We start from the raw sequence: 14,729 nt of genomic DNA, 5'->3' as shown, positions 1-14,729 counted from the left end.
CATCGCAGATGCATGATTTAAAGTCTTAAGCTGGGGGAGATAATTACATTTTTAATTAACAAGTGGAATGCATCAAAGTGTTTGTGCATGTTTTTTTACCCTTAAAAAGGGGGGGGGGGGGAGAAGCGGGGTGGAGGGGGTGTCTGTGTGGTGTGGGAATTGGGTCTGAATCCCTTTTATGGACCTGCTCACAAATAGCTCAGTGTGACTTTAAAACGAATCAAACTTTAAGTTGTTGATCATTGCAGGGAATACATCAGAACCAAGCTTTTTGAGAAGTCATCTTGCCTATTTATCCCCTAATTGTTGTTATGTCTTGGAAAATACATTTGAGTTTGTGTATTTTTAGCAGTACTGTTTTTGAGCCTTTCTCATTGATGCTGCTTAGCAGGTTGCTGAGAAGGCAGGGCTGTCAAAGTAAAACAAGTTAATGCTAGTATGTATAAAGATAGACTGCCTATTTACAGGAGGGAAGAAGCAGGTGAAGACAAGTGAGTGGTAACATCAGGGGAGTTCTGCTGTGGAAGTGATCCTTTTGGGATCCATCACTAATGTCTGATTGTTGCTGGGGAAACTGAAGCTTGATGTATTTTATTTGTAAGTAAATCAAATAACGTAAGTATCCTATTAAAAAGGTAGAGTGAAATAAAGTAGTGTGGCAAAGCCATACTTTAAAGCTTGAGGTTTTGAAGCGGGATTGGATTCAAGGTAGTCTCTATGTGTCCTTTGCTTCTGTTCCCACCTCTTTCAAGCAATGGCAGTGCTGAAAGATAGTATCTCTGGGCCTTTCAGGCTATGCAAAATATAAAAGTGGTTGAAGCCCCTATTTCCTGCACTACAGGACAGGAATGAGAGCAATCAGCTTGAAAGTGGACCATTCCTATATGTAGGAATATTTAAGTGATACGAGATGAATACAGCAAGAGCATTTGCTTTCCTTCGGGGCAGATCATCTTGATGGCAAGGAAATACACGTTTTCAGGCTGCATTAGGGGCCTTGGGTAACAGGTCTGTCAGGTGGGGAGGGCAGTTTCATTCCAGTATTATTCTCTTGTGGCTAAACATTGGATTTCTCAGGTCTTAGGCAGCACTGGAGAATGTGCTTGTGTCCTTGCTAAGAGAACCTCTTCATGCCTTATCTTCAACCAGGGAATGAATTGGGGCATTAGGATAGTCCCTGATGGCTACCTGGTACAGTTGCTGCTGCAGCGACTGTGTCTAATGCTGCTCCTGTCACTGCTCTAACTTAAATCCAAAGTCAGAGGAATGAAAAGCATTGAGAGTGTCAGGTCATATTGAAGTTCTTGTTTGGGAAAGCAAGCTCAAGATGTGATTTCAGTTAAGTAGCTGCTCCCCTTTTTATTGAATTGAAGTGATTCTCCAAAGTAGAATGAGAGCTCGTGGTGCTTTGGCATGTGCTCACATTTAAGTTATGTATTTTGGGATAAGACAGGTGTCATAAATGTGACATTTTCCTTTGAGAAACTTACAGCTATATTTAAGAGAACGAATGTGAACTTACTGCCTATAGTTGTTCTGTTTTTCTGACTGCCTGTGATGTTGGCAGATGAATCCTAGAGATCAGATAAAGGCAAGGTATTTTGAAGATGAAGCATCAAAAGTTACGGAAAGCCTGAGTAAATATTTCTCCTGCTTGTATTGACAGACAGCTCTGTTCCTGATGGATATCATGGATTATCCTGTCAAAACTTGATGTATATGTAACTTTTTTTTTAACATGTCTCTGATCCTGTTCAGCAGGGCTCTTGACAATTGAAATGAAAAGTACTTGGAAAGGAACAGCTTATAAAAAGGAGGAAGAGACAAAAAGTATTGCTTTCTATGGAGTATATATCCTGGCATGTAGTCCTAAATTTGTTATGGGAAGCAGGAGGAGAGTGAATGTAAGTGGTAGAGTAAAAGGGAACATGAACTGTATATTCTGTAGATAAATCGGACTTAAATATTTGCCTACAATTGGTCACATCCAGTTTTCTTTATCAGTGAACTACCTTACAACCTTTCTGGTGGTTTTCCTTTCCCAGTGTTTCAGCTGAATTTCAGAGAGATGGGAAGAGGCTACATGCCTTCAAAGTTCTGGGCAAGGTACATACTTACATTGGTGAGGGCAGTAGTAGAGCTCTTACACAGTTTCTTCAAAAGAAATGTTGTTGCTGGTTGAACTTACTGGAAGTCATAAAAGTGGCTTGTGCTTGTGTTAGCAAATCTCACCATCTTAACACTTCTGGAGAGCTGCCGAAGGTCTAGTGCAATTTTTGGGCTTCCTTTCAGTCTAAAAAATAATTTTGGAGAGAGTCTGTGCACCTTGCAGATCCTCAAAAGTAAAAGGCAGCCATTACCAAAAGCTATTGCTGCCAGAATGAATTTTTACTTTTAAGTTGTGTTGCTTGCATTCATAATGATCAAGTGTTTTCTCTATCCGATGGCTGTTTAGTTGCTGAGTGAAGTAACTCTGGTTGGAATCTTGTATGCAGCAAGTTGTGATCTTACTTGCACTTCTTGCAGTTAGTTTGGAAGAAAATGGGAACTCTATGAAGCCTGAAATAAAAGGGGCATTATTACTGGCAGTGCTTCTGGCTGTCAAGTGTAAGGCATGCAGGCTAGGTGTGAAATTGAAGAGCCTGATGGTACCAGGAGATGTAGTGTTTGTTCTGTAGAGTAAGTAAATACTTTATCTGAGATATTACGCCTTTAACACACTACAACAATAAATGCATAGAGCAACAAGCAACACTGAGCTCAAAGAGCTCCGATCTGAGTTCAGAACTCATTTGTAAGGAAGGAGACTTAACTACCTAGCCATCAACAAAATCAATTTAAAATTTGTGTGATAAATACATCATATTACAATCTCCCAGCTAATTCAGAAATGTTTGTTTTGCAGAAAATGCATTTTGAAATTCCTAATGAAATAAGGAAACAAGTAAGTTTGGGATTGAATAAAATATTTTATTTTTCACCTCAATTTCTAGTGCTTAAAATTACTTCTGGTGCTTTTGTAACAACTTTTTAACTTCAAATAGATTTGCAGCATTTTTTTTTCCTGTCAAATTTAAAAAAAATGAAATTAAGGTTTTGGCAAGATGACGTGTTTGAAACTGTTCCAGTGATGCCTCTTGTGACTCTCTTTTGGGGAGGGGTGCTCATATTTTTCATGCTGGGTACACACTTATGTACTTTGAATTCAAGTTTTATTGTAGAAATTACTATGTTCTAGCTGTAAGAGCCCTTTAAAAAATTAGTTAAATTTCAACCCATTAAAGCTAAAACAGTAGTTGTGAAATAAATGCATGGAAGTCAGATAATTCAAGTTGGCCATATGAAACCACTGTTACAGAATACTGCTGTAATGCATCCTTCCATGAGAGTTGGGGGCGGTTTTTTGTGTGGTGTGGGTTTTTTGTTTGTTTGGTTTTTTTTTGAATTGTGACCCTACTGAGGATAATGGAAAGGGTACTTTTTTTTTTTAAGTCTCTAGCGTGGTTAAGAAAATCTTAATGACGTCTGTCATATAGGCCTATATTATTAAGCAAAGGACTTACCATTTTCATTTCAGACAAATTTCTTGTGCTGTCTGCAGCTTTCTAGAGTGGTATTTCCACATCTCGTTAGGAAAATGGAAAATACTCTTTCTGAAGTGTGCATTATCTTATTTCTTTAGCCTGTGTAAAACTGGCATTAATCATTAAATCCACCTGTCAAGGACCAGGCTGGAGAAAATGCATTTATACTACTTTTGCTAATAGTAGTTATGTAGAAAGTGCAATAAAACTGCAGGTCATTAAGTCATCTTACTGCTTGGTTTTCGTTCATCAGCTCAGTTCATCAGCGTTCATTCACTCAGCTGGGTGAATTTTTTTTTCCCTGAAGTCTTTGATGACAGAGAGTGAATGACTGACAGGATGTAGAAAGGCTTCTTCTCACTGAAATTACCTGAATTAGTGAATGGTCAGTTATCAATATGAGTTAATGGATATTTTTGAGCTATCATTATTGGTAATTATTTAATTGCTTTCAGATTGATTTGCTGTGATGCAGGGTCATGCTTTGGTCCTGCATCATTCCATGTTGTACTCTCTGTTTCGGAGTCTGTTAGGTGTTCTGTAATGAGTTTTTTCCTATGTATTAACCTGCCCCCAACTTTAACAATTGCTAATGTTTGAGTTATGCTGTGCAATGACACTTTGCCTCTATGTAACTTCTTTTTTCCAAACAAATGCAATTCAGCACAGTCAGTTTTTGAATATAAACAGTGTTCTGGACAAGGCATACCGTTCCTTGTGGAGGTAGTAGTTTAAACTAGAATTGACAGCAAATTCTGCAGCCTCTTTCAGGGTAACTTTTCAGCCTTTACACTGCTGCATGGTATCCTTCTGATAATTACACCAGTTAACCTGCTCAAAGTGAGGAGTGTTCTCTTTGGGCCAGGTCAATACATGATCAAATGAAGTGTGGTTTGTTTGGTTTGTTTTTTGAAAAACACTCTTACTTTCCTTCTGTGCTAACATTGATTTAGTAGGTAAAATTCAGATGGAAAATAAATGGTCGATTCAGACAAAATTCAATACAATAATTAGTTCAAAATCCAGAACTGTCTGAACTACCACTGAGCAGACTATATTGGCTTTTTGCTGTATAAATGGTGTTATCTGCCCCATATAAAGTGTGAATGTAAAAAGTGTAAACCAGACTGTTTACTGGCTTGCTGAATGGAGAATAGATTGTGGTGTCATTAGTGCTGTTAAAAAGTTATTTATGGCAAGTAAACCATAATTAGGATTACTCGCAGTACAAAGTTGTTTTATTGCTGTAGAAATAGAATTTGACTCTTCTGCTGAGAACAATATAACTCGATTTGGAATTTGCAACATTAAAACTTGCTGTTGTTGCCTCTCTCCTCCAGTCCCGTTGTCAAGACAAAATTAAGTGTTGTTAAAATCGTAGCCTCCCTAATGTGTTTGTCCAAATGCAGAGAAGAGTAAATAATCTAAGTAACTTTTCTAGTTCTTTCTTACAGCGTACTTAGAACAAAGTGCTATAATTTTACACTACTGTCATCCTCAGCATTTCTATTTCTGTACTTTCCTTTAGTGTTCTAGGGGATTTATAACTGCAACTTAGATTCCCCTTGGGCTGAAACCTGGCACAGAAGCTTTCATTATGAGCGAACCTTGTTTTGCAAAATTAAAAGCAAAGCATCCATCAAGAGGCTTTCTTAAACCGACAGGAAAGCAAAAAAAAAATGTTTGTGGTTGCAGATCAGGTTTTTTTTCCCTCTGCAGGAAAAATCCAGCCGACTTTGGAAACCCCTGAGGTGTGGGTGTGCAATCAATAGCGATGGCAGATTCAGTGGAACATTCCTATTACATATAGAAAATTTTAAATGAAAGTCTTCGTTCCCCAATATGCTGAAAATTCATTGCTGAAGTGAAAGCTGCAGCTGCTACAGATACCTGCCTAACAAAGGTATAGTGATAGTTTTAACCACCGTCAGACAGTGGAAACAAGTTTATCTGAGCAGTGGTGTATAAGGAGATGCTTGGGTAGTTATGTGCTTCAGCTGAAGTTAAGTACCTGTAGACCCTCAGCTCCCTGGAAAAGGGAGTCGTCATGTTGAACTACCTACCTGGTGTCTGCTTGTTTAAAATCCTTGGGGTTTTTTTCCTTTTTTTAAACAAATAAACCCCTTGTTTTCTGTAGGAATTGAGGCTTTATGTAATTGTGTAGAAGCAGAAAGGACATTCTGAGCCACAAGCCACTTTTTTCAAATATGGAAGATGGAATAATTTAATTTGATTAAACACAAAATATCAAAGATAAGTTCTGAGGAATGTCATAACAGTGATGGGATAGAGGAGAGATCCCAAATTAACACTATCATTAATGATGTAATTGTAGGAAAGCCTGATGAAGGTCAGCTTCATTATTACTGGGTCTGACAAGCCCTTTGGCATCTGCACATGTTCAGCCCAGTCATAATATGTGTCATCTCTCACCCATTTGGAGGAAGTGAACCTGGGATGAGAAAGAGCTGAGGATTTTGTGGGTTTAGGAAGGGGCAAAGTATGTAAATGTGCAGGAAACAGTGCGGGTTTTAGTTCTGTGGGCATGCAATAAGCATTCTTTAAACATAATGCGAAAATAGTTGATGCTTTCACTAAGATACTTTAAAAATGTTGTAGTTTCCCAAAGCACTTAACAAACTGTCCTATACTTGGGGATTACTTCACTTGTTTCTTCCCACAGACCCACTGAGTCTTGTAATTCTTTAGGGTTGCATCTATCCTTTGTAGTTATCAGTTGAGATGTATTTGATGCTATATAAAAAAGGTGTTGGACCTGTGCTGGGAAAGCTTACGAGAGAAATCACAGATGCGGAGGGGTGAAGCCTATGCTGTGACTGATTTTTTCCTCTGTTAAGTTGCTTTATTGGAATTGTGCCTACACAGAATACTAGGTGAAAGTCAGTGTTAGGCAGGACCTGTGATTTAGGCTGGCAGTTGAAGATTTGCATAGAATGAAGTAGGTCTGACCTTGTGGGCTCTTAAGGAGAGGCTTTATGAGGAATGAGGCAGTTTTGAACAGTGAAAGAAGTGAGATTCTAGGCTCAAGTCTAGAATGGAAATAAATGTGAAGATCAATGTCAGAAAGGAAAAACTGGAGTAAAGTGTTCAGGAGCAAGAATGGAAATATGAAAATCTAGGTCAGGAAATAAATACTGTTTTCACTTGAAAATGCACAGGGAAAGTAGTAGCTAAAGCTGCAGATTTTAGAATAATTTTCAAAGGGTGGTCTCAGAACTGAGACACTAAACTGCTGCTGAAGTAATGACTGTGGGCTTTACATTCATTCCTCCAGCTCCTGTTCTGCAAGGGGGAAATGATTACTAATAAAATTCAGTATAATGGAGAAGAGTATTCATGTTGTGGGTTTTCTTTTGGTTTTGCTTATGTGGTTTGTGGTTTTTTTTGCAGTTTGTTAAGGATACTGTCTCTAGGGGTTGACTAGGAATGGCAAGGAGGAACAGAATTGTAAGATATATGCTTCTCCTTGGTTGGGAACAGCAGTAAAGTATCTTTCTATTCGTAATAATAAACTGAAGGAAACTTAAAGTTATTTGCCCCAAACTCATTCAATTTCAGTAATAATTTTTCACAGGATGGATTCTTTTTTTATCTTTGATTTCTTCCCTTCCCCTCCCCCCCCCCCCCCGGCCTTTGTTTTGGGGTTTTATTTTTTGCTATTCATTAGCCTAATCCTGTCTCAGTGAACAGTCAATTGACAGACTCTACTTCAGTTTAAGATTATATACCATAATTAATGTAATGCTAACTAAAAAAGTAGAGCAAAAGGCCTAAAAGCAGTGGTGGTGGTGGAGGGTAGGGTTTTTTTTGTTGTTTCAAGATGATCTGTAGGGACTTTTCTAAAAAGCTTAGCCATTTCCAGTGTTGACTTACCTGTTTGGGCATTTGCGGTGACAGTCTCATGTTACTGTTGACTTATGTGCAAAATGGGCTGATAATGGTTGCCTGGTGTTGGGAATGCTTCTGAACTATGTGGGGTTTTTGAGTACTTAATACTCTGCTGAGACGGAGATAGTATAGGCTGTTTTTATCACTGACCATGCTGAAATAATTTGTTAATACAAATATGGTGATAAATGCAGCTCTTGGTTTCAGTGTCATAAACATAACTCAGTACCTTGTGGAAAATACTGACCTTCACTGAGTAGGAACCTTCTTTCTGTCATGCATGGATTTATCACAGCACTTGTAAAATATACAGTCTTTAAATATACTGAAAATACGAGCATATCACTGAAGTTCTGGTCAGAATTATTCTCAGAAGTGTTGTATCTCATGGAAAAGCATGAGGTGTAGTCTGAAACGCTTGTAGGTGATTTGTCACCCTTGTTTAGTTCAGTACTGGCAGTCCTCTCCATCCATAAATACATAGCCTTCTATGAAACACAGTATAAGACAGCAAATGAACACTAACTTACTGGGTCACAGCAGCCCATAATACTTGAGATAAACTGCACTGTAAGGTCAGTAGTCATACAGTGCGACCAGAACATAGGAAAGTATGTTCCTTGGGTGGTTTCTGTGAGAATCCCTGTAGGTTTTTTCTCTTGATCTTTATCATTTGCTGTGTTTATACAAAGCTTTTCAGCTTCCTTGTAGTTCCTTGAAACTGTTGGGAGGGACAGAGTGAGCTACCTTGGAACTGGCACATCCATAACTTCAGTTTGGGAGGGTGGGTATTGCCTCTGCTTGAGTTGACTTGTTTCTGGTCAGCTTAGATCTTGTTTTAAAACATGACGTATAAAAATTGCCACTAAATCTTGATAGTGCTCATAGTCAGAAACTCATCAATTGCTGAAAGGAATTGTGCGATGTACTTGCTTGTGAGAGCAGGGATCGTCTCTGGAGCACCAAGAGGTTTTTGTTAGTTATATGTTCCTAGGCTCCACACCATAACCTGACTATTCCTGTAATAATACCTGTTTAAATCTGTGCTTCTCCAATGGCTCTAGTGAGGAATGGAACCATGTTTTCAATTAAAAAGGCTATATAAACCCTAAATAATTGGAAGAATGTTGTACAGTTAATAATCTACTGATATTTCTGAACTGTTGATACATCTTCCTGCATCTTAGATGCTCATAGAGGGAGCATCAAAGCAAAAGCAACATCTGTGTGCATTACTTCTGCCATGTCTGCAGCTCAAGAGGATTATTATAGAATTGCTGGATGCGGCATGGCTGCTTATCTGCAAGCCATTAACTTTATACAGTTGTGTGCATCCCATTCCTCTATTTGTCTGTCAAGGATCCTTAAGAATGAAAAAACAAATGTAACTGATGCCTCATTCTTGAAATAATAGTGTAGGGGAAAAAAAAAGTCGAGACCAACAACTTTAACTATAACGTAGTTATAAATCTTCTTAGAAGGCAATTTCCTGGAATTTTTGATTGCTGTAGATTACTGTGCTGCCAGAACTGCAGATATCTTAGATATTGATTACCAAGCTTGCAGTAGACCTGATGAATTGAACTTGGCAGATATAACTAAGAAAGCAATGGACGTGGTAATCTAAGATACAAAGCCATTGTAAAGAGACTTTGTAATCTTGTTAATAACATCTGTCAGTGTTTGAGCCTTAAGTATTACTTGTACATGTGGATACGAGAACCTAGGATCTCATCTGCTGTTAACTGTTGTACATTTTAATTACTTAGCGAAATTCAGTACCAACGTGCCAATGTGCACGCTTATTCACTGGTCTCAATGATTAAACTGATACGCTGAAGTCTGATAAACACAGATGTTTACGAGACTACTTCTAGAGGCTCCCTATATTATAGGTGATTATATAGAGTGGTAAGATATCAATGAGATAAGAACTTGGGTTAATCTATAGAAAACATTTCTAACTTCATTTTAGGAACTGGGAAATCTCAAGATTTCAAGTTTCTTGCAAAACAGTTCTTGGAAAAGTTAAGTTTGTTGTTACTTGACATGCCATGCTTCAGTCTAGACTGTATTTTCAATTCTTAACATTGAATTTTGAAATAAAAAGAAATTTAAATCAGTTTTTTCAGTGTTTTTTTGGAGAAGATTCTAAAAAAAAAATACAGGAAATGCATACCAAATACAGTTCAAAATATGCTGTATTGTGATTAACTGTGTTTGAGTAGTAAAAAAAAAATCTTCAAAAATACTGGCCATTTCTGTTGGATATTAAGAATATTCTATGAAAGTAGTAATCTTGGATTGTGTATTTTTCTTCTGTGGGATTCCAGTAGCAGGTGTTAAAGTTTTTAATTGGAGGGAAGTAGGTGATGGCAAACAGCATCTCAGCCATGGACTTCATAGTAGTCTGTAGTGGGCTCTGTTTTCCTCACAGCTGGATTTAATACTAGCTTAGGGCTAAGGTTGACCTTCAGCTAAGATAAACCTTTATTTCAGGGTAAGTATTGTCAAGGATAACCAGCATACTGGAGAGTTGTATTGCTAATGAACACTGAGTAGTAGTTCATGCATAAGGGGAAAAAAAAATGTAATGCCACCACTCGCTTTTGATAGCATTTTGCATCCTCTTTGTATTTGTGTAGATGACAACAACTGTAACCCAAAGGAGCATCACTATCATGGATTGTTGTTGGGAGAAGCCACTGAGCAGGTTTGTCTCACGGTAGCAAGGTGAGACTATTGATTATTTTGAAGAAGGAAAGAGAATGTTTTTCGTACTGGCTTTTCCTTAGTCCCTGGAAGTCAGATTGGGCTGACTTGTCTCCCTGAGCATCACATAGTTAGTAAGGACTTAAGCTGTGCCCTGTGCAGATGGTTCTGTTACCTTTTTGTTTTTTATTAACATAACTTTGGTGTTGCAAACTGGAAAGTACAGGCAAAGGATTCGAGACCACTTCTAGTTTAGGAGTTCTTATAGTTGTGGTTCAGAATGTTTGCAAGGCAAATATCAGTACCTCATGTCCTACATGTCTACATCTTTTATATGAAAATAAATGTTCTGATTTGGTATACTAATGTAGCCTTGTCTTCTCCTTTCTCTCTCTGTAGCATTAATGTGTAGGAAAGAAATGTGTATAAATATATTGGCTGTGGTTGATGTAGAAACTTATTCAAATACATCCTCTATATTAATTTGTTGCTCCTATCCAGAATGGTTTACACATTCTTGAAATCTAGATCACATTACTTAGGTGAAGTGAGAAGATGGTTAGACCTCAGTGTTGATAACTGACTCCTGGGTTTGATTTTTAATTGGACTAAGTCAGGCAACTTCCTACTTTCTCATCTGTACCCTGTGGTAAAAACATTTTTCTCCTTTCCATGACAGGTACTACAAGGCATGACTTAATATTTGAACTGTTCATTGACCAAAGCTGAGCAGTATTGATACCAGGTGTTTTTAAATGAGGAGAAATAGGTAAATAGCTTAGGTAAAGCTTGCATAGTCATGGGTGGCAGAAATCAAGGTTGTGATGGTGGCCCTAACACAATAGACTTGTACACTTCACCTGGGTGGTCTGTTTTTTCCTGATACCAGACTCTTGAAAATAATGTGGTGGTATTTCTTGTTTTCATGTCCATTTTGTTGAAAAAATGGGAATGGATGGAAATGTAACCTACGTGTGCAAAGGAAGAAATTTAATAAGTGTGTTAGTCTTTATAATGTGCAAAATGAGGAAACAGAAAGAGTATGCAATGCTGTTGGGGGTAACCTTGCAGTCACAGGGTTTGGAAAGTACAAAAATAAATACTGCAGCTTTAATGCTATGAGCCCTTTTTCTTCCTGAGTTCAAATAATAAAATCTTGCAACCTGTTGATGTACCAGTGTTTAAGCTGGCTTCTGTAACCTTCCAGCTGCATATGTCAATATACATTTTCAGATAGTTCAGACTACAAACCCATTCATGTTTTCAAAGTGCACAGAAACCTTGTTTCCTAATGACTGCTAAGTTTCTAATTTCACTCTTGACTGTACTAGCATTCCAAAAGAGGAAAATTGGTTAGGTTTTTTTTAAGGAGCTCCACAGCTATGCCTAGTGTTTACTCTGTCATTACTTTTTAAAAAAAAAAAGGGGGGGGGGGGGGAGCAGACTGTTTTTTTTCTTTGATAGTTTGAAACTGAAAAAGCAACTACACTTTTATAGCTCCACAAGTCATGAAAATATTGTGTGCAGAGTGAGTTCAGCAGCCTTAAATACAAGTGAATGTTCTCTAAGACTACAAATCTAATAACTCTGCTCATATCCTTCCATCAGCAACACTGCACGTTCTTTCTAAGATCCTGAAGGCTGGAAAGTGGAAATGCAAAACTTTGGAGGGCAAATCTGGTAGCTTTTCAGGAGTGGTTATTTTAGCATGTTACACATGCACGCACAAATGCATGTGTAGGGGCATGTAGGGGAAAACTACATGGTCAGTGGACCTGGATGGATTAGAAGATTGTAAAGAAGTTTGCTTTATTTTCCTTTGAAAAATGAGGTGTGGGACCATTTGTATAACCTGTATTGATCTCCTTCTGTATTGAACAGGCCACAGACATTTCGGAATCTAGTCTTGGTGAGACAAATCAAAGATTGGATTTTTTTTCCTGAAAATTCCAAGTGATGGTGAATCTGCTGCCACCCTTGGTAAATGGCGATTTGAATTTATTATTGCATTGTGTGTTTTAGGAATCGTGCTTCACCGTTCAGTTCCTGGTTTTTAGTCTACTCAGATCCTTGTAACTTTGCTTGCTAGCTTAGGGAGTCCTTTATTTTCTTCCCCCTTTTCTGGATGTAAATTGACTGCAACCAAATCTCCCAGCAGCTTTCTTTTTCATCAGCTAAAGTGAGCTCCTTGTGTCTTCACTGTCTGGAATATTATCTAATCCTGTGATTATTTCTGTGGTTCCTTTCTGAACTTTCTCCAATTTACCTCCTCTTGCTGTTCTGTTCTGCAGGGACCTAGCTTAGAAACACAGATGGTGGAAGATGAAACTGAGACAACAAGTGAAGAACTGCCTCCGCATCTGCGGGAAGAGCCTCCCGAAGGTACAGTACTAACAGTCAATATAAACTCTTTGCATTAAATTGGGGAAAATGTTCTGGCCAAGGAAGTCTTATTTATTTATCTATTTCTGCCTGTTTTCTTGAGAGGGATAAAGCTTTGTCAATGTTGGCAGCTGAGCTAGCCTCCCAGCCAGAGGTCTAGCCTCTTGTGTTCAAAGAAAGCTGCACCCACTGAGGTGCAGATATTGTTCTGCATTCCCTTTAAGGATATGGTTTCTGATTAAAATTGTCCTGCTTGATCATCCTGTCTGTAGGCTTAGGAATAAAATGCCTCCTCTACTGTCTTGTGATGTTTTGAGCCTTCATTAGGGAAGACTTCCTAAGTAGTCATCTATTCTTTTCTTAACGTGTCTCTGCAGCATCCTGCTATTGAAATTGTCCCCAGCAGAGACTTGTCAAAGTTAGATATTCTAGTGATTTTGTTTCTTTCCGCCATCTCTCTTGGAAGCCAGTTTAGCCATCTGAGGAGGACGCAGTGAGACACTGTCAGTCACTAGGAGGCTCAAAAATGCCAATTTTAATTAAAAACCTTGTTTGCAATGATATGCCCTAGATTTATACAGGGAACGGATTTTTCCCACTGTGTAAATGTTGCAGACATTGTGTACATGCAACAAAATAGGTGTTGCTTTCTTTTGAATAGAAGCTGCTAACATTGTCACAAGTGATGATACATTTTGAGCTTTGTCTCCATTCCGGTGGCTTTTAAAACACAATCAGTCATAATCATTGTGGACAGCTTAAACAACCCAGCGAGTGCTGAGATTCTGATTAGCAACTTACTGTTAAAATACCATAACATGTCTCTGGGAAACATAAATGTGTTTTATATTTTTCCTTTAAGAGAATAAGATGCTGATACAGCATTTATCCTGACAGCCATTCTTAAAGGGAATATGAACCAAGTAGATGGTTTTAGGATTTTGCTGCTCCATCCCTTCTTGTTGAGCATTCTGTTACAGTTTTCTCATTAAGTTGTAATTTCTTGTTCTGCCATTTCATATATGGCAATGTTCTGCTATTGCTCTGTGTTGGCAATTACAGTATATAGAGGTAAGTGGAAGGCAGGTTTCTTTTTGCAACTCCTATGAAGCCAGAAGGAAATAAATGTGGAAGATGTTGCGATTACTATATATATATACATAGAGGATATAATCTTGATGGTGTTTTTTTTCTTTCCTCCCCACCCCCTTCCTTTGTAAGTAATGCCAAGTCAGCATGTAATGACAATGCATTGTTGAAGTAAGAATTCTGGTCGCTCGCCTGAGCTGACGATTACATGAGCCTAGAGACCATATCCTGAAATGTAAAACACAGGAGATTGTCTTGTCTCATCAGTTTATCAGGAATAGTCTTAGATTTTGGGCTACGGCTTTGAATTGTGTAATCAGAAGGTTTTTTGTTTGGTTTTTTTTTTTTTTTTTTTTTTTTTAATGTGGCTAAGCATTTTTGCAAAACAAGTTTTTGTAATTGAAAGTGTTTGCTTCTGCCTGGAACCCTGCTGGTTTGAATGGTGATGAAAAATGTCAGTATTAATATTCCACTTCTGCAACTTGTTGGGTGGTCTGGGAGAAGTATGCGCTCTGGATGTGCCCGCTTTGCTAGGGTGAAGAAAAAGAACTGTAACAGTTCAGCTGGTTTGCTTAAGCAGTGGTATAGTAGATACTGTGAGTTCTTTTAAAATCTGAGCTCAGTATGTACTTTTTAAATTTACGATGATGTTAAGAGTAGCAGAATAGGAGGGATATTGAGAACACAACTGAAACTAGAGACTGCTTGGGAGAAGAGATGGAAAAATTGCTCCTGAAAGAGAGCCATCAGGATCATGCTGAAATTATAGCTGGCTCTGTGTATTAGTGAAGCTGAGTAACAGGAGTCTTGCTTAGAAGCTGCTGTCTACCAATGTAGACCAACCAGAATTACTATGAAGATCATGTAGTTGCAGGAGTGATTACAAATACCCCGTGAAAGAAATGGATCTCTGAAGTTGTTTTCATATTAAATGCCATTAAGCACTATCTTCTTGTTGCTCTTCTACTGATTTCTGGTTTCTTCTGATAGCACTTTCCTAGTTAAATCAAATGCTTTGCAATAAATAAATAAACCATGTTGTCGTGACTGCTG

The 14,729-nt window shown here is 38.1% G+C and overlaps 1 protein-coding gene across 4 annotated transcripts in view; it reads left to right on the top strand.

Annotated features, from left to right (window-relative positions):
• LOC142410338 (transmembrane protein 263-like) overlaps nt 1-14,729 on the top strand; it is a 201,220-nt gene that overhangs the window by 2,013 nt on the left and 184,478 nt on the right. Inside the window, exons 1-3 of one of the 4 annotated variants that reach the window (XM_075502714.1) lie at nt 10,182-10,226; nt 12,087-12,185; nt 12,497-12,587. In XM_075502714.1, coding sequence (XP_075358829.1) covers nt 12,162-12,185; nt 12,497-12,587 — 115 coding nt within the window. In that variant the 5' untranslated portion in view covers nt 10,182-10,226; nt 12,087-12,161. Of the gene's footprint in view, nt 1-10,138; nt 10,227-12,086; nt 12,186-12,496; nt 12,588-14,729 lie in introns of those variants that run through there. The other 3 variants (XM_075502715.1, XM_075502713.1, XM_075502716.1) reach the window with 3 other exon arrangements.

This window comes from Mycteria americana, chromosome 5 (genome assembly GCF_035582795.1).
Source record: "Mycteria americana isolate JAX WOST 10 ecotype Jacksonville Zoo and Gardens chromosome 5, USCA_MyAme_1.0, whole genome shotgun sequence".
NCBI classification, from domain to species: domain Eukaryota; kingdom Metazoa; phylum Chordata; class Aves; order Ciconiiformes; family Ciconiidae; genus Mycteria; species Mycteria americana.
The sequence above is the reverse complement of the archived record's forward strand: the minus strand, read 5'-3'. Positions and strand labels throughout refer to the sequence as shown.